The sequence below is a fragment of the Lagopus leucura genome, unplaced genomic scaffold (assembly GCF_019238085.1).
Source record: "Lagopus leucura isolate 7727_CA_CO unplaced genomic scaffold, USGS_WTPT01 Super-Scaffold_741, whole genome shotgun sequence".
Taxonomy (NCBI): Eukaryota; Metazoa; Chordata; class Aves; order Galliformes; family Phasianidae; genus Lagopus; species Lagopus leucura.
In genome coordinates, this window is record NW_024962256.1 from 8,219,356 (window position 1) to 8,246,945 (window position 27,590).

Here is a 27,590-nt window from a genome sequence, read left to right on the forward strand (position 1 = left end):
ATGCTGCCGCCGTGGTGCCGGAGCGCCGTGCTGCTCTCCCTGCTGCCAGCCCTGCTGCTCGCCGCTCCTCCGCCGCCCGCTTGCCCCGAACGCTGCGATCGCTCCCGCTGCCCCTCGCTGCCCTCCTCCTGCCCCGGCGGTCCCGTGTTGGACGCGTGCGGCTGCTGCCGCGTCTGCGGGGCGGAGGAAGGAGAGCCGTGCGGGAACGGCGAGGGCGGCCCGCCTTGCGGAGAGGGGCTGCGGTGTTCGGTGCCGCCCGGCGGAGGGGTGCCGGCATCGGGCACGGTGAGGAAGCGGGCGGCCGTCGGGCGTTGCGTGTGCGCCAGCTCCGAGCCCGTGTGCGGCAGCGACGCCGTGACCTACGCCAGCCCCTGCCAGCTGCGGGCCGCCAGCCGCCGTGCCGAGAGGCTCCGGCAGCCGCCCATCATCGCCATTCAGCGCGGAGCCTGCGGGCAGGGTAAGGGGTGAGAGTGCGCGGAGCGGGGGGGAGGACCTTGGCTCGGGTCGAGGCTGGAGCGCGGTGAGAAAGCGGAGCAAGAATGCAGCGCTCCGAGACTGCCAAGTGTCAGGGGGAAAGAATCCGCCGTCCCGCACGGAAAATCGGCTGCTGTGCCCTGCTTTCCTCTGCCTCAAAAAGGGGTGCTGTGGGGGGCCGTCCCTGCGGGCACCCGAGGCCAGAGGACGAGACATTGAGCACCTGTGGGTGTCCCTGTGCATCGCAGGGCAGTTGGACCAAATGGCCTTTAAAGGGCCTTTCCAACTCCAAGGATGCTATGAAATGCCGAGTGCGCTTTCAGCCTTTCATCCGAGCGCCGTGTCCGTGTAATGCCATGAGAAATCGAGCCAGGAATGCAGCCGCCGTTAGAGCTGGGCACAGCCAGTGGCTGCAGCAGGGCTGCGCCCGATTTAGCAGAGCGGTGCTCATTAATAATGGGATTGTTGGAGAGGAGGGAACGTGGAGCTGAGCAGCACTGAGGCTGACTCCAGTGCTTCTAGAGGACGGTCCAGAAGCAGCAGCATCTCCAGCAGCAACAAGTGGCGTGGTTTTCCTTCGGTATTTCTGCTGTCTACTATTACGTACCGCTGGGGCTTTGCTCTCACTTTGCTGGGTGCAGGGATAAGCAGGATGAGCCTGGAGGATGTCTTCCTAACACCGATCGGATTAAATCTGTTAAGCTACAGCTGCGCCTTCGTTCCGAGCCACTCGGTGCGCACGTGCTCATTAATTAACAGGAGTTAAGCCTATTTCTGAGTGGCAGAAGGGTTTGAGTAGCTCCGTTTCCCTTAGGACTGACCCTCTGAGTATGGGTTGAGCCAGTTGTGCACTTTGTTTAGCAGCAGCTTGTAGTCTTTTCTCCACCTCCCCAACCCCCCCAGCAGGACACGGAGAAGGGCCCGGTCCTGCTGTACAGCTCCAGCTCCCAGTGTCTCTATCCATACAGCCCATTTTCCATCCCTCTGCTCCCCCTCTGTGTAAGAGCCGCATTGTGCTCCTGGAAACATTGCTGGCATTTAATGCCTGACACAATCGCAGCTTTCACGCTAAGGTTTCCTGACCTGCAGCGTAACATAATGCCTCGTGATATTGTTGTCCTCCCTCCTGTCCCTTTCAGTTCTCAATTAATGAAACTGATAGCGTTGCTTTACACCTTGTTCTGCATAGCATGGGCAGAATTTGGGCTGTGAGCTCAGGACATTCCCTCTGCTGCATGAAGGATGCTGGGCGTGACCTGACCCAGCCCAGCTCCTGGCTGCCTGCTGAAGAAGCACTGCTATAGGGACTGCAGCTCTTGTTCACAGAATCACAGAATGGCTTGGGTTGGAAGAGACCTCAAGGATCGTGATCTCCAACCTCCCTGCTGCATACAGGACCGCCAACCTTCCCATTTAATACTAGACCAGGCTGCCCAGGGCCCCATCCAACCTGGCCTTGAACACCTCCTCTTGCTCCCTTTCATTAGGGACAAAAGAAAGGTGCTGGAGGATGAGCAGCAGCATGTGGTTCTTCCCAGCGTTCAACAAAGTTGTTGCATATGTAAAGGACCCAAAATAAATGAGAGCAGGCTGCAATGCTGTGCTCCCCGGGGGTAGAAGGCAATGCCTCATGTGCAGCTCCAAAGAGTTGTTGATTTTTAGTTTTATTTCGAGTCCCATTTTCAGTGGAGCTATCTTTGATAAAATATTTCTATCTGTTCATTGTAACAGGTGGAGATTTAGAGCTGATGTAAGAAAAACCTGGCACTGCTGGGCTGAGCTGTGTGTGCCCATCCCTGGAGGTGCCCGAGGCCATGGATGGGCTCTGGGCAGCCTGAGTTATGGGGCACTGAGCCACAGTAGGGGTTGGAGCCCAGTGATCTTTAACGTCCCTTCCAACCCAAGCCATTCTGTGGTTCCGATGTTCCTTCCAGTTGAATAGTGGGCTTGGCAGTGATAGGTTGATGGTTGGGCTTGATCTTACAGGTCTTTTCCAAAAATCTCTTTAAGGTGAGGGTGGTGAGGCACAGGCACAGGCTGCCCAGAGATGTGGTTGATGCCCCAGACTGGAGACTTCAAAGCCAGACTGCATCAGGCCCTGGGCAACCCGATGGAGCTGTGATGTCTTTGGTCATTGCAAGGGAATTGGACCAGATGGCCCTCAGGGGTCCCTTCCAACTCTGAAGATTCTATGATTGTGTGATTCTGTGTCCTGCTCCGAGAGCTGCACACAGATGAACCCACGTTCCTCTTCTGACCTTTAACCAAAGAAACAGAAATGTTCCTCGTTGATGATCTCAGTTCCCAACTTTCCTCTTGACTGCTTGTGACTCACATCGTTAGAATTGTCATTAATTGATCCCTTAACAACAGAAGAAGATTAGAACGAAATCCACACAGCAAAGAATGGGGAAAAGTAGTAGGAGCTGCCTAAATTCTGCCTGCAGTGCTTGTTGGGCCAAGTGCTCTGGCAGTGTTGTGATGTGCAGTGATGAGTAATCAGGGCAGGAAGGGAGACTCAGCATTCTGGGGAGGTCAGGAAAGAAGCCAGAGATGTATCCAGAGGAGAGCAGATACTGTTCTTGTGAATCAGGCTCCCAGCTGTTTCCCTAAAGATGACCATGGACACACGTGCTGGAGAAATGTTCTGAGCTTTGCAGGTTGCTCAGCACACGTGCAATGAGCTGGGCTGGGAAGGGGCTGTGTGCACAGAGGCTCCTGCCCCAGGGGTGGCTTTGGGCCCCTCCATCTGCTCAGTGCTCACATCTGGGTGGTCCTAAGGCCTCATCCTCTGCTCCACTTCTGCAGCAGGAGGATGGGAGGGAGGGAAAAGCAGCCGAGCGCAGTGGAAATAAACAGCCACGTATTTCCAGAAGAGAAGCAATTCCCCGGAGATGGATGAAAAACTCCTGAGCTGAGTGCTGTGCTCTGTGAGGGGGGGCTGGGAGTGATGGGAGCTGTGGTTTCACCTCTTCCCTCTCCCGTGTGCAGATTTCCTTCCCAGGAACTGGGAGGAACTCTGACTTCAAACAGGAGTGTGGAGTTGGAACGAGGAAGGGTTCCATGCTTTCATCTTCTGGGCTTTGAGATGTAAAGGTACCTGAGGAGTGCTAAAAGCTATGAGTAAGCAGGAGCCCATTAAGGAGACTAGATGGGATGGGGCTGCTTGTCCTCAGCAGTCAGAGGAAAGAATCTGCTGTCCAAGAAATAGAAGCTGGAAAATATTTTTCAAATGTGAGTTTATGTGAGCTGAGAGCAAAAGAAAATGACGCTACAAATAGACGCCAGCGTGGTGGAATGTGACTTTTGTGGTAAATCAGAGTCGTTCCTTGCTCTCATGCCATGCCGGGGCCCCAGGAGCCATGGATGAGCAGCAGTGGGTGTGCAGTCAGGATGTAGGAAACGTGGTGAGAATCGGTTCTGCCTCCTGGATGCAGGTCACTGTGATTCCCTGTGATTCCTTGCTCCAGAGAGCAGAACGGAACTAAAATCTCACACTCAGCCACTCGGGTCTGAGGGCTGTAGCGGAATGCATTGATTGCGTGCAGGTTGAAGACATCTCCCTCACATTTGTAGCAGGAGAGTTATGTTTTAGCTTCTAAGATGGGACTCAAGTCACTAATGGTGTCACTTTAAAGTGTCAATGATAAGGAAGGTCTTGGCTACCGTTTAGTGCCTGGAGATAAATCACAGAATCATAGAATTGCTAAGGTTGGAAAAGATCATCAAGTCCAACCGCAGTCCAAACTGACTCTACTGGGACAGTTCCTGGATCAGTTTTGCAGACTTTGCAGTAAAAGCATTGGTTGTACAGAGTTACTATGGTAAGAACGAAAAATCGCCCCGTGCTTCTGATAGCAGTTGGGTTTGCACTGATTTTTACTGACAAATAACCAGTGGGTGGAGCAGGGGAAGATAGAGAGCTTTGCTCAGGGTCAGCACTGAGCAGGAGCAGAGCTGAGAGCAGATGGAGCCGTTCTGAGTCTCTGCTGGTTTTTTCTGCTGCTCCATTTTCCATGATCTTTCTTTTCCATGAGTATTTCTGCTGTCTGGGGGAAGGTCTGCAAGCAGCATTGATGGATGCCAGCCTGCTCCCGTGGAAAGTGACCTTAGAGAAGGCAAACGTGGTGGGACCAAGCACTGGGTGGGGGGAGGGACAAGAAAACCAACCAAGTCTCACCATTCCACCCCAGAATGCAGCCCCCAGGAGCTCGCTTCTGTGCTGGGCAAAGAGAGAATTCTGTACAGGCAGAGCATGGCTGAGCCTTGTTTTGTTCTGCTCCTAAGAGGGCTTTTAAAGGCGTGTAGAAAGTATTGGTGGAGGTGGTGGGACTGATGTGTGGGTGTTTTCGGCCTTTGTGATGGAGATACGCTGGATTTATGTGTTGTGCCATTAGGAAACCCCATGCTAAGGATGGTGTGTAGGTTTTATGGCCGCTTGGGGCTTTTTGTCTGTGGGTTGAGTCTTTCTCTGCTGTCACCATGGGAAGAGTCCTGCTGCTGCCAGGTGGTGACACCAATGCCTCTGGCTGGAGAGCCTGCATCTAACGAGGGGGTTTTAAAGGTTCTCGTTGGAGAAAATGTAAACACATCCAACAAAACACGACAGAAAACTCAACGTTTTATTCTCTGATGCCTTCTTACCCGGGCTTCTACGAGCAGAAGGCAATTAAGCAATCGTCTGTTCTTTGGGCACTCCTCTCGGACGTTTCTCACGTACTCAGAAGGAGACTCGGAAGCTTTGATAACCAGGAGGGGATGCTCAGCACCGCGCTGCTGTCGGGCGCCGGCGGGGTTACCGGCATTACCGGCTCGTTGTTGCCTCGTTGAGCTGCGTGGGGCTCCGTCCCTGCCGTGAGCTGAGCTCCAGGGGCCGAACGCTGGAAAAAGCAGCGGAGAAGCAATTCCTGACTCATCTGCTGTATTTTCAGCCTTCGGCAGAGGATAGAATGCCACGGCCGCCTTAACCCGTTGCCTGAAATACTCTTCATCTGCCGGCAGGAAATAAGGCAGACTCTTTTCCATAACCTGACTTATATTCCTTAGTTTCCAGCTCAGACAAGACTGCTGTTAATGCTGGTTTTGAGCTTGGCACTTTTTTTTTTTTCCCTCTCATCCTGAATCGCTTTTTTTTTTGTTTTGTTTTGTTTTGTTTGCTTTTTTTTTTTTTTTTTTTTTTTAAATTTACTTTTAATTTATTTAAATTAAAAAAGAAAAGGATTTTTTTTCCCCCCCTCTCCAGTGTTGTGGCCTCTGAGCTTTTGAGACGGGGCACAGCCAAGCAGCACCAAGCTTTGCTGCCCCCATCACTTGTCCTTGCTGTGTGGCAGTGCCCAGGGACAGCGTGTTCCTGCAGCAGCTTGGCAGGAGCTGGGCTCACTTGCACTTTGTTTACAGAGAGATGCTGCTTCCTCTTGTGTTGGATGAGGCTGCTGGAGCCTTCCCGTGCTTCTGCCCCCACCCGCTACAGAGCTTTTGGTCGTATATTTCTGCTAATTACAGTTGAGAGAGTTATGGATGCGTTATGTTTTCTCAAGTGCTTCATTCTGAGGTTGCTCCCACGGGGCTGCAGCCACGGGTGCCCCACTGCCTGCTTTGTCCATGCTGTGTCGAGAGGAATCATCTCGAGCCACATATAAAACACACTGTGTGGTCAGTGTGTATAAGTAATAAAGCTGACTTTTAAAATATTGTTCAAGTAAGATACTGAAAAAGGGCACCCATCCATATAGTGGATGCACACAGCCTGGCTGTTGCTCCTCCTGAGGCCAACTTTTTGACGTCTCTCTAGCAATTCAGCAGTTGCTTTTTGCAACACAGCATTCTCCCTGACTCGTATGTTGTTCTGCCTTCAGGCCAAGCGTTCCTGGCTGGCCTGAATTTTTAGGTTTACATCTGAAATTGCATAGGAATTCCTGACAAGAAAGCTGAGCTCATTACCTGGAGGGGGTTCTTTATTTCACCTTTGAATCATTGAATGGTTGGAGTTGGAAGGGACCCTTCAAGGCCATTTGGCCCAACTCCCTGCAGTGAACGAGGACAGCCACAGCTCCATCAGGTGCTCAGAGCCCAGACCAGCCTGGTGCAAGTTGCATTCATGCCAAAAAGCAACTTCCCATTCTCACCTCAGTCTTGTCGTGGTTCTTCCTGCAGGAGATGTGTTGAGTGAATGCTGGATTTGTTCACATTACTGTTTGGTAGAGTCAGGTGCTTGAAATCGCCCTCGTTTAGTGCTATGAAAACATTTTTGTTGTTGTTGGGGATGTCACGGAGATATAGACTTTCTTCTCAGAAATCAGTGACGTTTTGTTTCTTTCGCCTTTGATTTTGCAGGAAAAATAATACTGATGTAATGGTGGTTTTATTACCGTGCTTCTGTGGTTTAGACCACTCAAACTTCCCTCCTCTGATCTCAGAGCTGTTCCTGAGCAGATTGCCTGCAATACGTAGTGTTGTTTCTTCTTTCCCTACTATTTTCATTGCATAATATCCTTTCTTGGCGTCTTACACAACTCACCCTTGAATAGGAAGCAGAATATTCAGGCTTGCAGTTTTATGTTAAGAAGTGGCAGCAGGATCATCCCGCACATCACTTTTTCCTTCAGCCTCTCCAGCAGTGTTGATAGCGCCGTTCTCAGTGTGAGCAAAGCACATTTCCTCCACTTTCTATTTCCATAGCAGTGCCAGAGGTTTAATGTTTTCCTATATGGTATTAATGGCAGTTGTGCAGACGCTGGTGGCTGCAGTGCTGTTGGGAGGGTGGAAGTTTTCCGAGTCAAACTTTACGATCTTGTGGTTTGTGTCAGTAGTCACCGGTTCTGCTGTCCCCATGAGTGCTGGAGCTCTGCTGGGGCCACAGGGAGACCAAGGCTTTGCTTTTGGATCCCTGGACCTCAAGATCTCAATATTCAGGGTGCTATCAATGGGTCTGGTGGATGGGGTGATTGTCACAGAACCATAGGAGTGTTTATTTTGAAAGGGACCTTAACAGTCAGCGAGTTCTAGTCCTCTGCCATAGGTAAGGACAAACCTCCCACCAGACCAGGTTGCCCAAAGCCCCATCCAACCTGGCCTTGAACATGGAGTCCTCCCACTGCTCACGGAGCAAGCCCAAATTTGGCTCCCCAGGAAAGATGGAGCATAGTGCTTGTCCATTGAAGCACCTTTAAGGGTGAAGTGGGAGGAGGTGCTCCACCCTCCCTGCAGCCTGCATGGAAGCATCCTTTCCAGCAGCCTTTGCAATATACGTGTTGTTCCTGGGTAGTTGCCTAGATGACTTTTGTTTCATGGGAAGTTTGTTGATCTTTAGGGGAATTAAGGTTTTAAAGAAACTGAAGTCTTCGTTCCAGGCTGAATCTGAGCTTTTTGACTTGAAAAAGAACATGAAGATGTCTGGGTTGATTACAGCCAAGGGTTTGTGCAAGGCAGAAACTGGCTGGTAGTTGCCCACAGGTGAGTTGTGTTATGGACAAGTGTGAAACTTTGAGGTTTTCACATATCTCAGAAACTCATCAGTTGCCTGGGTGATGGGTTCCCCTTGAAAACTCAGGAAAACTGAATGGGGAGATCTACTGCTACAACTTCATATGCAGAGTCTCTCATGAGACATGGATCCACCTGTGTGAGCAGATGCAGCTCTCACAGCTGAAGGGGAGAGGTGACATCTGCTAGATCTGTATCTCCAAAGCATCTTTTCAGCTTAGCTCCAAACACTACCAAAAGCAGCATGTATCAGCATTACAGCATCATTGCAGCTGTGAAACGAAAACCTAGATCTTAGCATGCTTTTTGGCTCCTCCGTGTGAAACCACGTTCTTTCAGTTGTTTACAGCCTCGTGCTTTTTTCCATGACTTGGGATTCAGCCTTTCCTTTCAGCAGTTTGTTTACTGATATTAGTGCCATTAATGGCAGTTGGCAGAGGTTTTTCCTTTTTGCTCAGAGTCTGGCAGCCAGCACACCTTTTGAAGTCCTTGAAAATGTAGTTGCCTTGGGAATTTTTCATGCTGTAACCTATTTATGTTTTCTTAGGCAGTTTTTGGTCATTAAGTGAGTGCACAACAATCATCTTATTAATGGCATTAATGAAAGTTTCTTAACCACGCTTGTGGGCATTTGGGGCATTGTGCAATAGTTCAATAAAAACGATACAAAACAAGTAATCACAGCATATAAATAGGCAGAGAGCAGGCTGCAGAGATCTGAACACTGAAGCCTGAAGGTATTTGGGAACTAGAGCTTTATTCAAGCCAACTCTTGATATTTAAAATGGAACATCCAACCAACCTACCAAAAAACCCACAAAGTGATAAAGTGAGTCTACTAGGAACATAACTGCAGAAGGGTTTGGGTTAGAATACAAAAGAGAGATGCACGAAACTGTTGAAGAATGGTAGCATGGATTCAACAGTGGTTATCCCAGAGAAGTGTGTTTTAAGAGAGAAATCTACGTTTTAGGGATCAGTTGAAATAGGGAATGAAAGGGAAGATATGGATTGAATATAAGGAAGGAGTTGTTCACAATAAGGGTGGTAAGGCAATGGCATAGGCTGCCCAGAGAGGTGGTGGTGCCCATCCCTGCAGACACCCAAGGTGAGGGGATGGGTTGGGGTTACTTCTGAGCTCCTGATGGAGCCGTGGGGTGGTTGGACCAGATGGCCTTTAAGGGTCCCTTCCAACTCACACCACTCTATGATTTCCTGACCTGCCCCATAAGTCAGAACGCAGAGGATGTTGAGTGCAACCTGCTCCACTCTTCAGTCTCTTCTGCTAAACCCTGAGCTATCACCAGAGCTGACAAATGCATTCGTTAGGGAGAAGAGAAATGCATCTCCTGCAGAAGTCCTGAAGTTCTCTGTTTTTTTCTCTGGTGGCTGCTGATGGCTGCATGCTGCCACATTGTTGATGAGGAATGAGCATTAGTTTGTGCTAGGTTGGTAGTGCTGCAATTTGCAGGGCAGTTTGGGCTCCCCTGTAGGAGCTGGTGCCTGCTGGTGGTTCAAATCCAAGATAAATTCAAATTGGGCCTGGAGGTTGTTGGAGGAAAGGGAACTGCAACTCTCAGCTCATTGCTCAGTAATCCCAAAGAGCAGTGCTCTGGGATGAGCATTGAATGCATATGTAATGGTAAACTGGATGCACACAGGTGTCCATTTTGGTCTGCTTTTATCCCCCCCATGGCACTATTCCACAGATACACAAGAGTTTTTCAACACGTTAATTCTTGCACCGTTTCTTGTAGATTTTATGTTCTTTGTACGATGCTGAAGACCAGTTCTGAGGGATTTTTCCTGCTGGTGATCCTCAATGAATCCATCTGAATAGTACTTTGACTTTTGTTTATTTGCTTAAAAAAAAAAGGTGTGTTTTCCATTTAAGTGGGCACTCAGTCAAGAGCTGTTGCAAAACCGTGTTACACAATGCAAGAATTCCTAATACATAAGCAAAGGACAGGCGTGGTGAGCTGGTGTAAGCTTTTTAGGTCAGTATGCCATGAATCAGTATTTTATTACCTAACTTTTTCACAGTCCAAAATTCTGACCTTCTCACTCAGTTCGTCTGGGACGGCCCACACTGGTTTCTATGCAAGAAGAGCATCGCTGCTCAGGTCTTGGCCATTACACATTGCAGCTCCAGGCTCAAAGTGATGGAGCATTAGCAGTCTCACCATGCACAGCTCTTCTCAAATAGCTAAATGCTGAAAGAAAAATAGGTTGAAAGCATTAAAAAAAAACACAAGACTGTGTTCCCTGTGCAGATCCCCCCCCCCATCTGTGGAGGCTCTCTTTCCCAAGGGCAGGATGTGACCTTTAAATGCCTGCAGCATTGCAACGAAGGCAAAATGATTTTGGAAGCGGTGATCAAAAAGCATATTGATGGATGCGGCCGTGCCCCGTGGTGTTTTATCCCCATGTCACGTTAATCCAGTCTGATAATCTGTCTGAGCTTCTGTTTGATGGGAGCGAATGGATTCAAGCTCATTCTCAGCATGGTTCTCATTCTTCTACAGCTTCCCGAAACTCCAGTTTCCATTGCCAGCTTTACGATGCGGTTCTCCTGGGCGTTTCTAGTAAAGAGAAATGTAAATCCTGTGGTGGGTAAGGTGTTGGCTAATCAGGTTGCTAATCCTTCTGCCTTTATGGTGCTAAATCCAAGGATCGCCGCTTAAGCACGAGTCAGACGATGCTTTAGAGGAAAATAGGTGGGAGCACGTGCTTGAATCGTTGAGCAGATTAACATGTCCGAACTGTTAGTAGATGAGGTGGCTGCTGCTGTTGCTCCTTGATTGCATTAGAAGCAATTGAGGTGCTTCAGAGGGTGCGAATGGGGAGATAGGATTGTGAGCGGTTGGGTTGGGTTGAGCATCATGCAGTGCCTGAGGGCAATATGTGCCAGCTGGTGTTACTGAGTCAGCTGAAACCTGGTTTTCACCCTGAAACAAACCAGTATCTGGTTAAGAGCACCAATGATTCGTTCCCAAGTTATACCTCTGAAAACTGATTATTTTTTTTCCATCAGCTGGGTAAAAATGTTCAGATTTATCTGGTTTGGTATCAACAGGTAATGCAAGTGGTTCGGATATGGATAAACAGGATGGTTTCAGAGCACAGTCCCATGTCTCCCAGGGTTCTGCAAATAAATCCTCCTTTTAAGCTGTCACGAGCACCTGCAGCATCCCCAAGCTGCTTACTGCTTTAATCTGCAGATTTAGGAGCCAAATGGCAGGGGTGGACGGTGCAGCATGGCACGTAATGCTCATCTGGAAGTCACACAGATCACCTTTGTGTTTTACGTGTATCACAGAAAATGAGAGTGCTGATGACAACAGGGGATGTTCTTTCTTGCTTCTATGGAAATGTGATATTTGGTGCTCCTCAGGGTGCCAGACTGCTGAGTTGCTCCCGGTTTAACATAAATTACGAACTGTGCGTCAGATCTGTCTGTTTTTTTCCAGAGCTTTTTAGACATCTGATGGTGCAGACAGGTTTTCTGTTGGCTACAATAGGAGCTCAGCATCCAGTTGCTTTTGGAAATCCCAGTGACGTTTCTTGAATACTCGGTGACCATGGGCTTTTGTGTTCCAATACTGCCCAGGAATGCAAAGCTTTGTGGTCCCATTGTTTCCATGTGTGTATCTATTTTTATAGCTTTAGGGGTGTTTCCGTAGCTCTAAAGTCCATGGGATCTGCTCCTCCATGTGGCTGGTGGACTGAGGGCAATGCATGGAGCTTCTGTGTCTTTGTGCCTGGGAAGGGCTGGGCTTTGAGACTCACTGGGAGGCAACACAAACCTTGTACCCACCTTAACCTTTCCCACCTTTAGGCTTAGATAGGGATTAGGGCCTTATCACCTATGGGCTGGAGCAGGGGCTGCTCCATGCAGGGTACTGCAGCCCGCAGACACCAGTGCAGCAGATCTGCAGCCCCATGGCCCAGCTGCATGCACTGGAAATGAGAAGTTTGCATAGGGTTTTCTGTTGTAACAGCAGAGCTTGCTGTGCAAAAAGCCAGAAGGGAAACTGCAGAGCAAGGGTTGTGCTGCAACTGACTTGGAAGGAAGGGAGAGAGACCCACACAGTGCTTTCAATTCAGGTGTTTTGCAATGATCCTTCTCCTGTCACTTGAAGAACTCATGACATGTGTTCTGTTTCTATTTCAGGCCAAGAACATCCTAATAGCCTGCGGCACAAGTACAACTTTATAGCAGATGTGGTGGAGAAGATCGCTCCTGCTGTGGTTCACATCGAGTTATTCCGCAAGTAAACACCATGCCCAGCTTGACTTTGTATTCCTGCAAGCAGCTGACTGTGAGACAGCAGCAAAGAGGGTTCTGAGCTGACAGATGTGTCATGCTGAAGCATTAGAAATAACTGGAGTCCTGGCAAAAAACCAAACAAAAAAAAAAACTAGCATAAGAAACCCCACCCCAGTTTAAACTAATGCATGCGCATTGCCTTATTAATGACAGAAAGTAACAACAGATACTTTAGAGCATCAAAATCTACCATGTTCCTTTTGGCTGTGCACTGTTTGTGGTCCTGCAAGCTTTTGCAGAGATAAATGTTTGTTATTCCCTGTGTCTTTCAGACTTCCTTACTCCAAAAGGGAGATACCTGTTGCCAGTGGCTCAGGCTTCATCGTCTCAGAGGATGGGCTGATAGTGACCAACGCACACGTGGTCACCAACAAGAACAGGGTGAAAGTGGAGCTGAAGAACGGGGAAACATATGAAGCTAAAATTAAAGACGTTGATGAGAAAGCTGACATTGCACTAATTAAAATAGATGCTCAGGTGAGTGAAGGCAGTGAGCAAGGCGCATTTTATCCCTCTTTGTTTCAGAAAAGAGGATGTCCTGTTGCTAATTTAAAGGAAAGAGCAGTGGTTTGGTGTTGAGTTTTGACAAATCTTGCAGCAAACGTGGTGGGCATGCATTTCTTCAGCCACAACCTTGGCTTTGGTAATGGTTTATCTTAGGACCTCTCTGTGTCATGCAAACAAGCACCTAGCATTTAGTGTGCATCCTCAAAACAAGCAGCAGCACAGCTCGCTGGCTGATCAGCATGTGCTTTGCCAATGCAGCTCTCCTGCTTTGAGAGGAGATGTGGGAGGACTCCCCTGCGGTTGGCAGAGATAGGAAGGTAGGTTTAGGAAGGTAGGTTTGTGCCTCTGAAGGACTGCACCACACAGATGTAGATAGCAAAATGCAGAACTACTGTAGGACGTATCTCAAACATTCAAGCTAAAGCCAAGGTGGAAGGGTGTTCTTCCACTGCAGGTGGTTTTCTAAAGAAGCTGGAATGGAACCTCTCTCCCACAGTCTCAGCAGTGTCAGACTTGTGGCTCTCAGTGCTACTCTGCCTCCTGCAATAGCAGAACAGTTGTCACGTGGTTGTGCATATGGAGTGCACGGGGAATCTTGTGTGGAAACACTTCTGCATAACACAGATGCATGTGATGGCTTGAGGTGCTGCTCATATTGGTTTCCCTTCTTTGGGCTTCTGCTTAACGACCTCCAAAGCTGACGGGCAGTCGTCTGTTGTTTGAAACACGTGACTCAGTAGACCTTGCAGGGTTGTTTTAGTTCACAGCTATTCCCCAGCGAGGCAGAAGTGTTTGTTCCAGAGTTTGTGACTAAATCAGATGCCTGATGCAGAACTCTTGGATGACCCAAGGGCTGCTCCCTCGCCTCCTTTGTTGTTTAAAGGCTCTGTCAGGTTTTTCTTATTTAAAACCTTCTTATCAACAATGTGGCCAAAAAAAAATTATCCCCAAAATATTTTCCTGCTTTGCTGAGGATTAAAGAAGTAATACGAAAGCGGGCTGCAGAGAAGGGAGTAGCTGGTAACTCAGAGATAGAGGGGGAGGAGGCACTGAGCTGATGCAACACATTGTTTTGAGGCCATGAGGAGGGAGCAGGCATTGAGTTTTGTGTTATCTGACACCCTGAAAAAATCGCTCCAAAATTTCCCTGGCACTGCAGTGCCTGATGGAAGAGCCTGAGTGCATTTATTAAAAACTAATAGGCCTCACTTGTGCAAACAGTGAGCGCTTAAGGACCCAGCGAAGCTCGTGCAGAGCAGCAGTGAGCACAGCCCCAGGGAGAGCCGGGCGCCTGCAGCCTGGAAAGTGGCTTGGAAAAAAGGGAAGGCAGGCAGATTTCACGCCGATAGTGGAAAGCGCTGCTAAGCAGGATTGAACTGGTGATTCTGGTTGGGCTTCAAGATGACAGATATTCATCTTTTTTTTTCCTCTTTCTTTTCTTTTTTAAAGAATTCTGCAGGTATGTAATGAAGTGCCGATCACAGTCTTATTCCATCACTTGAGCTTTTGGGCATAAGCGTGTCCTTCCTTTGAGAATGGCACCTCAGGTCATTCTGCATGTGTTTATCATTCCAAGGTATAATCCTCTTTCAGCGTTCAGCCACAGAACAGACAAAAATAGATGATTCTGATCTGACAAGCAGTGTCTTTTAGAGGTATTATTTATACAGAATTCTCTGAATGTAGCGTGCTAACTGAGGATACAAGATGGTGTTTTTGGCTTGATGTATTTGCTTCTGAAGCTGCCAGCACAGTGCATGCTTCAGATTGTGAGCATTGCAACCCAGCTCACTCATGTTTGCAGATTCTCTTGGGGAGCATTTTTTGTCTTGGAACCACCCAACACTACCTCAGCAGGAGATTTCTTGATGTGTTGACATGTTGACATTGCTATCTATGATGGAAAGGATCGTTGGGAAGAGCTGATGCCTGGAGGGTGAGCTGCTGCAGAAGGAAGCGAGTGGGCTCTGCTGCCTTACTTGTGTGATGGCAACTGGGCACACTCATTTGGGCAGCAGGACTCTGCTCTAAATTGGGCAGAACATAACTTGATAGCTGTCGTTTGCTGTGTGCTCAGTAAGCACCCTATCCTTTGTACAACTCCACCTGGTGTGCTGCTCCCCCATTGGCCCTGCCTGTTTCACCTGAGGAGCTCATGAGTTCTGATTTATTTGATAACTGAGGAAGTCAATGTGACAGTACAAATAACCCCTTACAAAGCTAGATACAGCATGAAAGCCATCCCCAACAATGTTTGTGAAGTGAGAGGCAAAGTCTCTTTTTTGAACATGTTATTTGAAGGTGACATCAACGATGTCATTTTATTTTTTCTATTTTTTCTGTGGCGTGTTAAGGCAGGATCTGAAGGCTGAAGAATGCCTCTGTGGTTAGGAACAGAGCTGAGCCTGAAGTATGAGTTGAGACTGTTAGCTGGTGTTCCTAAAGCTGTTAAGATTTTGCAGCAGCTTGCACTTTAAGCTGTGAACATCTGGCCAAGGACATCTCTAAAAGTTATTTGGTTTTGTTCAGTGGAGTAGGGAGTTAAAGAGGACGGTGAAATCTAGGCACCAGCAAGAGTAAACAGTTTCCCTGATGAAATTCTCATTTAAAAACATACCAAAGTCAGCGAGGAACAGAAATGCTGGGATTGTTCTTCCAATTCTCAAAGAGGTTTATTTTCACAGTCTATAAAAGGAGAAGTGGTATCCCTGGAGGTACCCACAGCCAGGTTGGATGGTTCTGGAGGCAGCCATCTCATGGCAGGGGTGGACTAGAGCTCAATGATCTTTAAGGTCCCTTTTGACCAAAGCCATCCTATGATTTCTTGTGTCCATTGAAAACCAGAGCAATTTGCTGAAATCTTGAAAGTAGGCAGCATGTTGGGGACAGCTGTGTTAAACCTGAAGGTGATGTGGCTTACAGTTGTGGGAACTATCCTTCCAAATGGGGACCTGTTTCACCCTGCAGATTTGCCTCTGCCCATGGATTGGTCCCTACGAATGGCTCTTTTGGGGCATATCTTCTTTCTGCAGAATCAAAAAGCAGCCCTGAGGCACTCGCCACTGACTGCCAAGCTGTGGAGGCTTTCATTTCTCAGTGCAAGCAGACCTGCGTGCTTCTGTATTCCTAGAAAGGGTTTGGCACCCAAGCGATACAGCAGCAGCGGGTTGGTGTTGCACCTCTGCTTTGCGGTCGTGTTTCAGCTCTTTGCTCGTGCTTCCTTCCAACATTGTACTAACAGCCACTCGGTTCAGCGCTCTTAAGTCAACAGGACCTCCTGCCCTCACTGCTTTGGTGGTTTCGTGAGGCAATGCAGGCTCTGTATGGTTGTGGTCAGAGGGGATTTGCCTCTCTCCCTGTGTGTACACACTGCAGGAAGCTGGGAAGCAAGCGTTCCTGTTTACGTATCAGTATTCTAATAGCTTGCATTTTTAGAAACCAAACTACTTGAATTCCAGATGTCAGTGGCTTTTCTCCAATTCATTTTGACTTGGAAATCTGTCACTGGATATTGCATTGCTTCCTCCCGAGTCTCCCACAAGGAAGCCCTCATCTTTGTCGCAGAAGCATTTGGGACCTGTGGAAATGGGACAGCATGAGAAAAGCTTGGGTGTGAGCTCCAGGTGCTCCTCGGGCTGGGTGGCAGCATGGGGGTGGTTGTCTGCCCTGTGTCCCTCTCTTATCCCTGAAAAAGCTTTTTTTAATTTTATTTTTATTATTTCCATCTTAAGAGCAGAGGATGTTGTCATATGTGCTTCCTTCCCCACATGTTGAGAACAGCCTTTGCAAGGGACAGAGCTTTCATCCTTACTACATCTTATTTCAAGGGAGAGCAGCAGTGCCTTGCCAGGCCATTGAAGTCCCAGAGACATGGCAAGACAGCGTTTGGCCTTTTTTTCCTGCAAGCTTCCCATGCTCCATATTTAGATAAGGAAACTCAGTTTTGTTTTTCTAACTGTCGATGAAATACTTTTGGAGACTTGTAATGTGTTCAGTTGGGGTTTTTCGTTTTCTTTGGCATTCGGTCAAATAGCTCCAAGATCGTAGATGACACTCCACATTTTCATAAGCTCACGGCCTGTGTTTTTGTTTTGCCATAACGTATTCTGGAAGTTAAATAGTTCTGTTAATGAGAGCAGAATACAGTTCCCAGTGAAGCCGCGTGCTTTGCCAGGGTTGCTTACAGCTGAATTAGAGCACCACAACAAACATCTGCTTCTTTTCTACCTAAACATGGAAAGCATGGAGGCAGTCTGTCACTCCTTAACAGAAATAGAGCCCAAAACGTTTGTCTCTTCACTGCTTTATTGAACTATGAACTGTTCACATCCCTGGTGGAAGGAGATGGTTGTGCAGAGATGGGATTTGCTTTTGTTCAGTGCCAATGTAGAGGCGGATTCACACGTTTTGTGGATGGAAAGCTTCCAACCCAACGCTCACTGATGACTGGCACTACTGGTGGCTGTCCTCTGCCCAAATCCAGCTCTGCTGCTGTCCCTGGTGAACATCTGGCTGTGTGTTTTGCCCTTCAGCATATGCAATGGCTGCATTTTGGTGCTGGGTGAAGCCACATCTCGTGGGAGTTCTGTTTACCCAAGGCTTGAGTCAAAACCCTATATTAAAATGTGTGGAGCACTTCGGGATGAGAGAGGCTTAAAATATTAGCGCTAATTAATGGCTCCCTCTCCGGCTGGGTGTAAACAGTGAGTCATGTGCCACTTATGGGTTTGCATGTTTAGTCCTATTTCTGTGCGCTTGCAGATTTGCCTGGTTGAGTCAGTGCCGATCAGCAGGCGCCTGAGGGTTAATCTAATGAAAGATGGAGGGAGAGCAAGCAAGTTATGTGTTGCCCAAGGTCATGGAGTGAGTCACTGGGAAAGCTGGGTTTAGGTGCTGGGTGCTTCTGGCTCTGTGTTCAAGCACTGCAGGGCATGCTGGTTAGCCTATGTTTTTAATTAACTGCTGTGGCAAATCCATAGCTGAGTGAAGACAATTATGATTTGCAGCTGTGTCATGCTGTTAGGGAGCAAGCTCATGAATTTAAAACCATTGGAATATATGTTATATAGATGTAGATATATTCGTCGTAACCAGTTCTCCCTGACATGTACCTACAGAGGTGCTGATGGGAATATTTACATGCAGTGCTGTTAATTTTGCAGAGAACACGATAAGATGATGTTTGGAAGGACAGGTGATGGCTTCCAGTTGTGCCAGGGGATGTTTGGGTTGGATGTTAGGAAAAATCTCTTATCAGAAAGAGCAGTGATGCAGTGGCACAGCTGCACAGGGAGCAGTGGGGTCACCATCCCCAGAGGTGTTCCAGAGCTGTGGGGATGTGGCACTGAGGGATGTGGGCAGTGGGCATGGTGGGGGTGGTTGAAGTTGGGCTTAGAGATCTGAGAAGTCATTTCCAGCCTTCATGATTCTATGGTTCTGTGAAAACCTGTGTGAGTCCCTCTGTCTTTCTTTTAGCATGGGTCCTGTAGCTCTTTATGAAGTGTGCTCAGCATCCTCCTTGTTCTTTTGGTGTGTTGGCATGGGGCTATAAAACAGGAAACAGTTCTGTTGCATTGATGAACACAGTATGGCAAACCAACTGCGTTAATGTCACTTACAGTTAACTTGGCATAATGCATTTTTACATTAGGCAACGTTGCCTCTAGAAATGTGCTGCATAGAGGGCACATTTTCCACAGCTGAATGTCACAATATGCAGAGCAAGGCAGTTTTTGCAGTAGGTTTTTGCTGCTAGCAGACGAAAGGTTAGCCCTAACTCTTTCCAGAAGGCATGCTGAATCACACAGATGGCCCACGCCAATCCGTGCAGCGCTGGGCTTTGAACTGAGGCCCGACTAGTATAGGCACAGGCTTGAAAACTCAGCACAATAAGAAATAACTGTGTTAGTCAGAGACTGCTCCGTGTTGTGCCTTTCTGCCGCCAAACGCGATTTTGGCTTTCTGACTGTTTCTGTAACTGAGAAAGATTGTCTAAGTCTTAACTCTGCGTGCGACCAATCAGGTGTCTCTGTTAATGAAAGAGATTTTTCTTCATAGTCCCTTGTCTGTTTTGTTTACTGATTAAATGCCCTCCTTCTTTATAAAGCATCTGCTTTCCGTGCATTGGCCACTTGTCTTTTTTTGTTTGCAAAGCAGTGCCAGAAAGAGATGCGCTTCTGGATCAACGGCATCTTGAAAACACGTGCTACGTCAGCTTAATAGCATCTGGAGGCAAGGAAGGGCCAGGGTGCTCCCTCTGTGCAAACAATACCCATATGGAGCTGTGTGCTTCCAGCACAGCTCGTGCTGCTGCTGTCCTGTGCTAGGGGAGTCAGGGCTGTGCTCTGAGGTTATGAACTGCTCAGCACAGCTGACCTGGGATGGTGCTGCTTGGTTGCAAGCTTGAGATTGCTCTCTCTCTCTCTCTCTCTCTCTTCTTTATTGCATTGCCTGTTCTGTTGCTCTTCCAAGTGATTCTGTTTAACAAGCAGTTGGCTAATTATTTCTTGTCATCTTGAGACCGAGAGATGGAGTTTCCGTAGAGCATCTGATCTTGTCTGGGGTTTGGCAATGGGCTTTATTAAAACAATATGTTCATCTGAGCATAGTGGTGCTGGTGGAATTGTAACGCAGTTGGATAAAGGATCCCCAGAATGAAGCTGGTTGAATCTTGGAGCTGTGACTCCTGTCTTTTTGTGGCAGCACATAGGGACACAACTGCTGTCTCCTGTTTTTACTTTTGGACACTGCATCTCCTGGGACACTTGATGTTGAAACCAGAGGTGACAAATACAAAGCAATGTGCGTTTGGTTCAGTTTTGCTCAGTGGATTTTTGGCCCTGTGGGTGATTTATTGGTACAGTCTTTCAAGCTGCTGATGACAAAAATTGACTAACGAGCTAGCTCTTTCTTGTTTTCCAGATCAAACGTGTAATATTTTCTCTTTTGTCAAAGTGTAGCTGTGATTCAGCTTTTATTGACTTCTAAAGAAAAGTTATCACTACCTTGGGCTATCTACAAATAATCAGGACATACTAAATGCTGCCTTGCCTTTTTGCTCTGTAAGCACAGTCTGCTTTTATAATCCCCTCTACTTTAGGCATGTAAGTCGCATGCTTTGGGATAAATACAGGCTAAAAAGACAACCTCTGCTGGCTTCCAGTAAGAGATCAATGGCAGCAAGAGCGATTATTAAGCCAATTTGTACCTTCATTTTAGGGACAAAGCTCAGGAATACCTTAAAGATACCTTTTATATTAAAACCGCATAGGTTACCCATTTCTTGGAAACTGGTTTAAGTTAATCCATAGATGGGGCATCCACTGCATCTGGAATTAGTCACCTATTTTGGAAGTTTGTATTAATGCCTTTTTTGGGGGGGAGGAAGGGGGGAGGCTGAGCTTGTTGTGCAAAGGAAAGGATTTTTCAGTTGGATGGGCATGGAGGAAACCTATCTTCAGGTTTACCAAGCAAAAGATCTGTCTTGGGGGATTCCTGTTTTCTTTTAGGGTTCAGTACCTTTCTATTCCTGCAGGATGCTTAAACTGAAGCCTCAAGTGATGCATGTCCTAATCCACTGATAATGATGGAAACGATCTGGTGCCACGGTTAAGTACCTGGAAATGGTCAGGATCCTTTAGACAAAGGGTTAAGCATGAAAGAGTTAAAAACATGTAACATCGTTAAAAGAGTGTAGACTGACTTTTAAAAACATGAAGCAAACCCAAGGCAGTGTTGTGCAAGCGGATGATACATCAGTGCAAAGCATTTCTTTGAAACAGTTCAGAATGCCCTTAATTACTCTGTGAGCAGGAGGCCTGGGGGACTTCCCTGCCATTATCAGCAGCTCTCAAGGGACGCTGGGACATTACTGGTCTTGTTTGAACCATCTGCTGTGTCCTCTTCAGATGGCCTGGAGAAACGATGCTGAGTTTATCTGCCGCCTTGACAAGGGTGTTAGGTCCAACCATTGCTTTTTAATTCGTTTCTTTTTTAATTGCTGTAAATTGCGGCGCTCTGCATTGATGCTGGGTTTAGGAATGTTTTCTGTCTCAGGGGGAAAAAAAGTTTAATGATGTGATAGTTTATGTTTAGAGATAAGATCTTGAAAGGAAAGAACGGCATCCCTTACTGTCATAAAAACACTCGGAAGTCTTTAAGTCCTCACATCTTCAGAGGACACCTAGATATGTGGGAGGCAATCCAGTTGTCTACTGAACAATAGATGAAACGTTAGCTCGTGTCTTAGGGGAATATGAAATGCTTTTAACTACACACATGTTTGTTTGATACACTCTGGCTGTTGCTTTCATGACTCCCTTTAGAATTCACTCTTAAGGAATATATTATTTTTACATCAACAGCTGTTGGCTAATTACTTCAAGAAGCTGCTGGGAACAACTCCTTCCTGGTATCAACGAATGTTTGCTTTGTACAGCAGTACACAAATATTCCTTTGGTCTTCATTTGGTTTTGATTTAATGGGTACCTGTTGTGGAAAAAGCACCCTTCCAGTGTTTTTTCTTCTACTCCATTAAAGAACAGTTCTGTTCTGCCTGCATAGTAACATCCTAACGACGTATGAATGTTTCTTTTCTTCTTATTTCCATTTGTAGGGTAAATTGCCAGTCCTTCTGCTTGGTCAGTCTGGAGACTTGAGGCCTGGAGAGTTTGTGGTTGCCATTGGAAGTCCATTTTCGCTCCAAAACACGGTGACAACAGGGATTGTCAGCACCACGCAGCGCGGAGGGAAGGAGCTGGGGCTCCGCAACTCCGATATGGACTACATTCAGACAGATGCCATCATCAATGTAGGTCCTGCCTCGAGCTTCGGCCCGTTGGGCTCTCAGATTTCTGGAATAGTTGCTTTGAAAGTTCCTCCAGTAATGCAGTCCTTAAATACAGAGAGCAGAGCTGGCTTTTCTTTCATCCTCGCAAATGTGGACATCTGCAGTGCAGCAGTGCCTGATTGTTATTAAACCAAATCCCAAAGGGACCACACCAAGTCTAATGGCTGCCTTCCCTTCAGCTTCTTACTACTTGCAAGGGAGGAGGCAGCATTCTCTGCTGAATAAGTATCTGCCCAAAATCTGCCATGCTTTCTAGAAAGCAGCCACGCTTAGCTTAAGGACTCAAGTTTGTTTCAGCATTAAGGCAAAACAATAGTTTTTGTCTACTGTTGGCCTTGTAGGGGGTCTTTGCTTGCAGCTCCCAAGCTGTATTACAGTCTTCTATGCTGCTAGTGCATTACTATTAAAACCAATGAGAAGAGCCAGCTTCCATAGGTTACCCTGGCAAGAGAAGGAGGATTGAAGTGTTTGCAAAAAAGGGGGGATGTTAAGTGCATGTTAAGCAATAGTTTGGATTTGTAAATTGCATATCTTTAATAGTGAATGGAAAAAATTGCTACAAAAACATTTCAAAAATTCCTTGAGCCATGAATTAAAAGGTGGATATTAAATCTGCTCTTTCCATGTTTGTTTGCAGTATGGAAACTCCGGAGGACCCTTAGTAAACCTGGTAAGAGTTTTTGTTGGCTTAGTGTGAAACCTGTTACTTTCTGGTCCAAAAACAAAAACAAGTGCACCACAAGTGTGATTCAGAGCTTTTGATATTTGCCTGACTACACAAAATTCACATGGCACTTAGTAATCACTTGTCTGTGTTTTTGTTGTCAAATCACAAACTGCACCACGATTTCACTATTTAGGTGTTTACACTTTGCATAGTTTGGGGTACTTGTAATGCCCAAGTAATTTGCCTGTACTTTGCAAGAAAAGCAGTAAGTGCATTTTAAATGTGAGGTGTTTGCACTTGGTGCAAAACCAGCTGGCCATGCAGGAGCTCTGTCAGCCCCAGACGGGGAGAAAATACTTCTCAGAGGCTCTGCACTGGAAACTTGGCAACTTTTTTCTACTTGACTTGCAAAAAAACTGCAGCACTAGTAACCTGCCATTTAAAAGTTGTGGTTGGATAGTTAGCTCTTTCAATCCAGAGCCTTTTTCTGTCTCAGCCCCAGCACGTCAGTGCTTGCTAATGGGAAACCCACTGGCTCTGCTGTTACAGAGCTTGGGGTGAAATCCTCTTGGCATGGAATGGTCTTCCATTTGAGAGCTTTTCCAGGAGCCATGCTGCCGGGAAGAGCTTTTGGTTTTCCAAAACTTGTAGAATGCTTTTCATATCAGTAGGTGATTCAGAGAAATGGGATGAAACTGTGGGTAGAACTGATCGTCTTCAGAGTCTTTTCCAACCTGAGCAATTCTATGATTCTATGAAAAGGAACTTCAGAAGACTGAAGACCAGCTACAGAATTGTTTTGCACCTTTGTCTTTGTGATTGCTCAGAAGAAGTAATCCCTTTCACTTTGAGATGTACGTTTCACCTTTGCTAACAACAATTCCTAATTTCCCCAGGACGGTGAAGTCATTGGAATTAACACACTGAAAGTTACGGCTGGGATCTCATTTGCTATTCCATCTGATAAAATCAAGAAATTCCTAACTGAATCCCACGACAGACAAGCTAAAGGTAATGTACTGCACTGCTGTTAAAGAGATAGATATAATACTGGTGATCCAACAGAGAGCCAACAGCCCCCAAGGCTCTCTTTTTGATAAGAGAAATTGATGAAGACCTGTTTTACTTCTTGTAGGAAAGGCTATAACCAAAAAGAAGTACATTGGCATACGAATGATGTCACTAACTCCTAGGTAAGTAAAAGTAGAAAAATGGTTTTTATCCTGCTGAACTGAGGTCATTTCACATGCGTTTGGATCAAGCTAACAATCTACAGGAAGGGACAGAAGAGTGCTGGTGCCAACCCTGCCAGTTGCTGTTCCCTTCTGTTGCTGCATCCATTACACAGTTGGACTCTTCTATGGGCTCTTGTATGAACTGCTGTCCAGCAGCTCCCTGCCTTTTGATTTTTTTCCCTTAGCCCTTCAGAAGAGAAGATGCAGCAATTGTTAATTTGTGCTGGGGCTCAACTGCTATTGCTGCCATCTATCCTGCATTGTCACCATGGTCGAGGGTCACAGCAGCTCCCTGCATAGCTTCATTTGTATGAAATGATTTTGATTAGGATACCTTAATGTGAAATGAAGCTTTTGTGTAGACTTGCTTTTTCAAACTCAAATCAGAAAAGAGCAAGTTACGTTAATAGGAATGGTCAACAAACACGTTGTGTGTTCTAGGCTGCAGAATGTGGACTGTTACTACTTTCTGTAGTAGAGCAAGCAGGCAGTTTGCATTTCAGTATGCCTAAGGATCAGCAGCATGACAAAGCACTGAAAACTGAAAGGTTTTTTTAGGTGTTCTGAATCTTCTAGGACTAAAGTCCAAGTTTTAAAACAGCTGGTCTTTTCTGCTGACAGAAATGAGCAGTAAAAGCCATTTGCATGGAAAAGTGTAATAACTCTAGATATACTTTTAAGGGTTAAAGTGAATTGTGAGGTGTCACATCAAAATGTGTAAAGTATCCCAGCTGGCAAATGTTAACTGAATAAAAATCCATGGTTTTCTCCCCCCCTGTTGGCACAATATTCTTATGGATGCTTCTTCATTTTCCAGCAAAGCTAGAGAGCTGAAAGATCGCCATAAAGACTTTCCTGACGTTGTCTCTGGGGCCTATGTTATTGATGTAATTCCAGAAACACCAGCTGAAGCGTAAGTTGGAGTGCTTTTTTTCTCAAAACCACTGCCACTGTCTGAAGGAGAGAATGTTCCATGCTTAGCTGGCTATCCTGGTTAAGCTAAATGAACAGGATTGTGACCATCTGATAGCTATTAGGTTGTCAGCTTGAAATCAGTTTGTGGTTTTTGTTCATTCCCTGATCAGCAATAATGTAGATGTGCCAGCATGTTGCTGCAAAGCCCTGTCAGAGTTCCCAGCTGAAAGGGCAAGGAGTCAGGGAGCATGAAAGCTCACTGTTCTTTTTTCTCAGCTATCAATTCCAAAACCTCTGCTCTCCCAATGCCAGGGCTGAGTTGGAGCTGATGGCTCCTGCAGCCCTGCAGGTCACTGCTGTGTGAGGGCAAGGGGAGGAGATTTTGCTCCTGCCTTGCAAGGATGTGGCTGACTTATCCCAGGCACTTCTGTGCTTGCTAATGGCAAACCCAATGGCTCTCCTGGTGCACCTCTGTTTGAGGTGAGATCCTCTTTTGGCATGGAACATTCCTCTCCATGAAGCCTTTCCAGGAGCCACGCTGCTGGGAAGAGCTTTTGGGTTTGGCCAACTGATATTTTCCTAGTGTTACTCAGCACTGCTCAGAACCTCAAAGGCTGTTCGTTGCCATGCTTCATGGGGTGCCTTGCTGAAGGCTTCCAGTCAGTGGGACTGGGCTGGCTGGCTCATGCTGGCAGCATCTACCTTCTGGAGTTTGGTTAATATGAAATCGCTCAGTAATCCAGAGTAGGAAATAGGAAACATTGTCCATTTTCTGAAATTGGAGGTCGTTTAAGAAAGACACAAATTTGTGGCAGCAGAGAAGCAAATGTAGAACCAAAGATGTGGACAGAAAGCTGCTCAGTGCCACCATATTTTATCACAGGGGGATGGTTGGATGATCCCTTTTTTGTCAATACAAGATGTAATGTTAGCTGTCTAGCTTGTTTTTTTAAATTATTGCTGCTTTTTGTAGATAATTCCTGTTAGCAAGGTTGATTATGCAGAATACCAGTGTGTGTCTATAATGTGAACCAAAACTTCTGTTGGCTGTTTGCTCCATTACAAATGAAATGTACCAACTGCCCTGACGTGCAGGTCCAAACTGAAGGTGCAGAAAAAATGTTGCAGCGATAACAATAGTTAGCAGAGGGTGAGAGTAAGATGGTAGTTTGAAAACAGTGAGGTGACAAAGCCTTGTAGTTTGAAGGCAAACTCAAGACGCTCCACTTGGACAGATGTTCAGGGGAGTCTGCAGCACTTAGGTGGGATTTGAGTCAAGAGCCTACCAGTGTGAGGCACTCAGGGATGGATTTTCTGGGGAAAATGCTGAAAGTCACAGCTAAAAGTTGGCAACCGGATTTGTTAGCAGGCTGACAACGTTTGCCTAGGCAACCTGCTTACAAGAGGCACTCATGTAAGGCATTTTCTGCGGGCGGAAGAGGCCTATGACTGGTCTGTGGTTTTGCAAAAACGGATTATGCTGAAGGGCTGAATCATGTCTGATCTGGTTTCTTGGTTAATATTTCCGTGACTTGGAGCCAGATTGTTGTGCAAGACCAGGCAAGACACTGTGGTTGATGATATCCCTCAGCACCCCGTTTGTTGGTTCCAGTAGCAGTCTGGGCAGCCCTGGGCAGAGGAGCCATGCTGGGCCGGTCCCATTTGGTTGGTGTCTGTCTGGTGGTTGGGTCTGGCTTCTATAGGCACTCAGGCGCTTCTGGTGACTGAGTTACATCTGTGTATGTTTAAAATATGAAGGTAGGATGAATGGCTGCCAAGCGATGTGCGCCGCTACATAAATTGTTTGCTTTTTGGGGGCCTGCTGCGTCTCTGTCCAACTGCTGTCAGGTGGGAAATTGGAAATAGCCAGTGCCTTTTGGATTTGGTCAAAAGTACAGCGGGGATAATGAAATAGCCCTAATAGTAATTCCTTGTTCCTTTGTCTTTTCAGTGGTGGCCTGAAGGACAATGATGTGATTATAAGCATCAATGGACAGTCGATAACTTCAGCCTCTGATGTCAGTGACATTATTAAAAAGGACAGTACTTTGAACATGGTTGTTCGCAGGGGTAACGAAGATGTTATGTTAACAGTAATTCCTGAAGAAATTGATCCCTAACCAGAAACATGAGCTGGATTTCATGTTTTCTTTTAACAGCATTGGACTGCTTATATTCTCTCTGTGCTGGTACAGGAAACGTTAGACTTCTGACCAACGTTCTGCTTCTTCAGCGGATTAGTATTGGCCAACAGAATAACTTCTAATAGGTTTAAGGTGCAAAGATCCGTGTAATTTCACATACTCCAGACGATAATTTTTCCTTCTGTATTATATATGCAATGTACTCTTTACTGGCTATTACATTCCCCGCTTAACAAATCGACATTTGCTTCCCTGTGTTGAATAGATTTTCCATTATTTCCACTAAGATTTAAACAAAACCCACGCACGCAGTGTGTGCTGTGGTATTCAGGTATTTATAGGTTAGCTGTGTTTTAACTGGAAATGCCATTGTAAAGGAGTAGTTGGTTTAAAGTAAAACACAACTGGGTAAAAAGTTTGGCTTATAAACACAGATATCCCAACCGAAATAACCCCTTGAGAGCAGGATTTTAATATTATGATATTTTCCTAGTGTTATTAAAAGACTTCAACAGTACTTTTTTGTGAGTGAATCATTTCGCATCTCCCTGTGGAGCGTTCTGTTTGTGAACAGCACATCTGCCTTAAGGATGTCCTCGTTTTAATCATCACAAAGCAAAGTGCTTCTTGGTATGTGCATCATGTTGGCTCTCCAGTGTTGCCTGTCTTCCATCTGTTAGCTTGTTTTCCTTATTTGGTTTTCATTATGACTTGAATGCTGCCTGAAACAGTGTTTGCCTATCGCATTAACTGTGCTCACAGAGCATCTCTCAGATGGTGGGATGTCTGTAAGCTTTGTAGATCTGGCTGCCCTGAGACACTTAAAAACAGGCTCCTCTGTTAACAATCTGATTGCTGGTGTGTGTTTGGTAAGAACTGGTTTTGAGTAGGGTATTGGGCATTATTCTAACATAAAAACTAAATTTCTGGATGCTCTTGAGGCTTGAGAGGTGAAAGAGGTAATCTTGCTGTCAAGGTCACCTAAAT

The 27,590-nt window shown here is 46.5% G+C and overlaps 1 protein-coding gene across 1 annotated transcript; it reads left to right on the forward strand.

Moving 5' to 3' along the window:
* On the forward strand, window positions 1-27,120 carry HTRA1 (HtrA serine peptidase 1). Its single transcript, XM_042863855.1, has 9 exons — window positions 1-457; window positions 12,131-12,230; window positions 12,559-12,763; window positions 21,409-21,603; window positions 22,280-22,312; window positions 23,206-23,320; window positions 23,445-23,502; window positions 24,362-24,457; window positions 26,411-27,120. Exons 1-9 carry the CDS (start codon window positions 1-3, stop codon window positions 26,577-26,579), a joined length of 1,428 nt encoding a protein of 475 aa, XP_042719789.1. The 3' UTR covers window positions 26,580-27,120.
* Window positions 27,121-27,590: the final 470 nt, after the last annotated feature.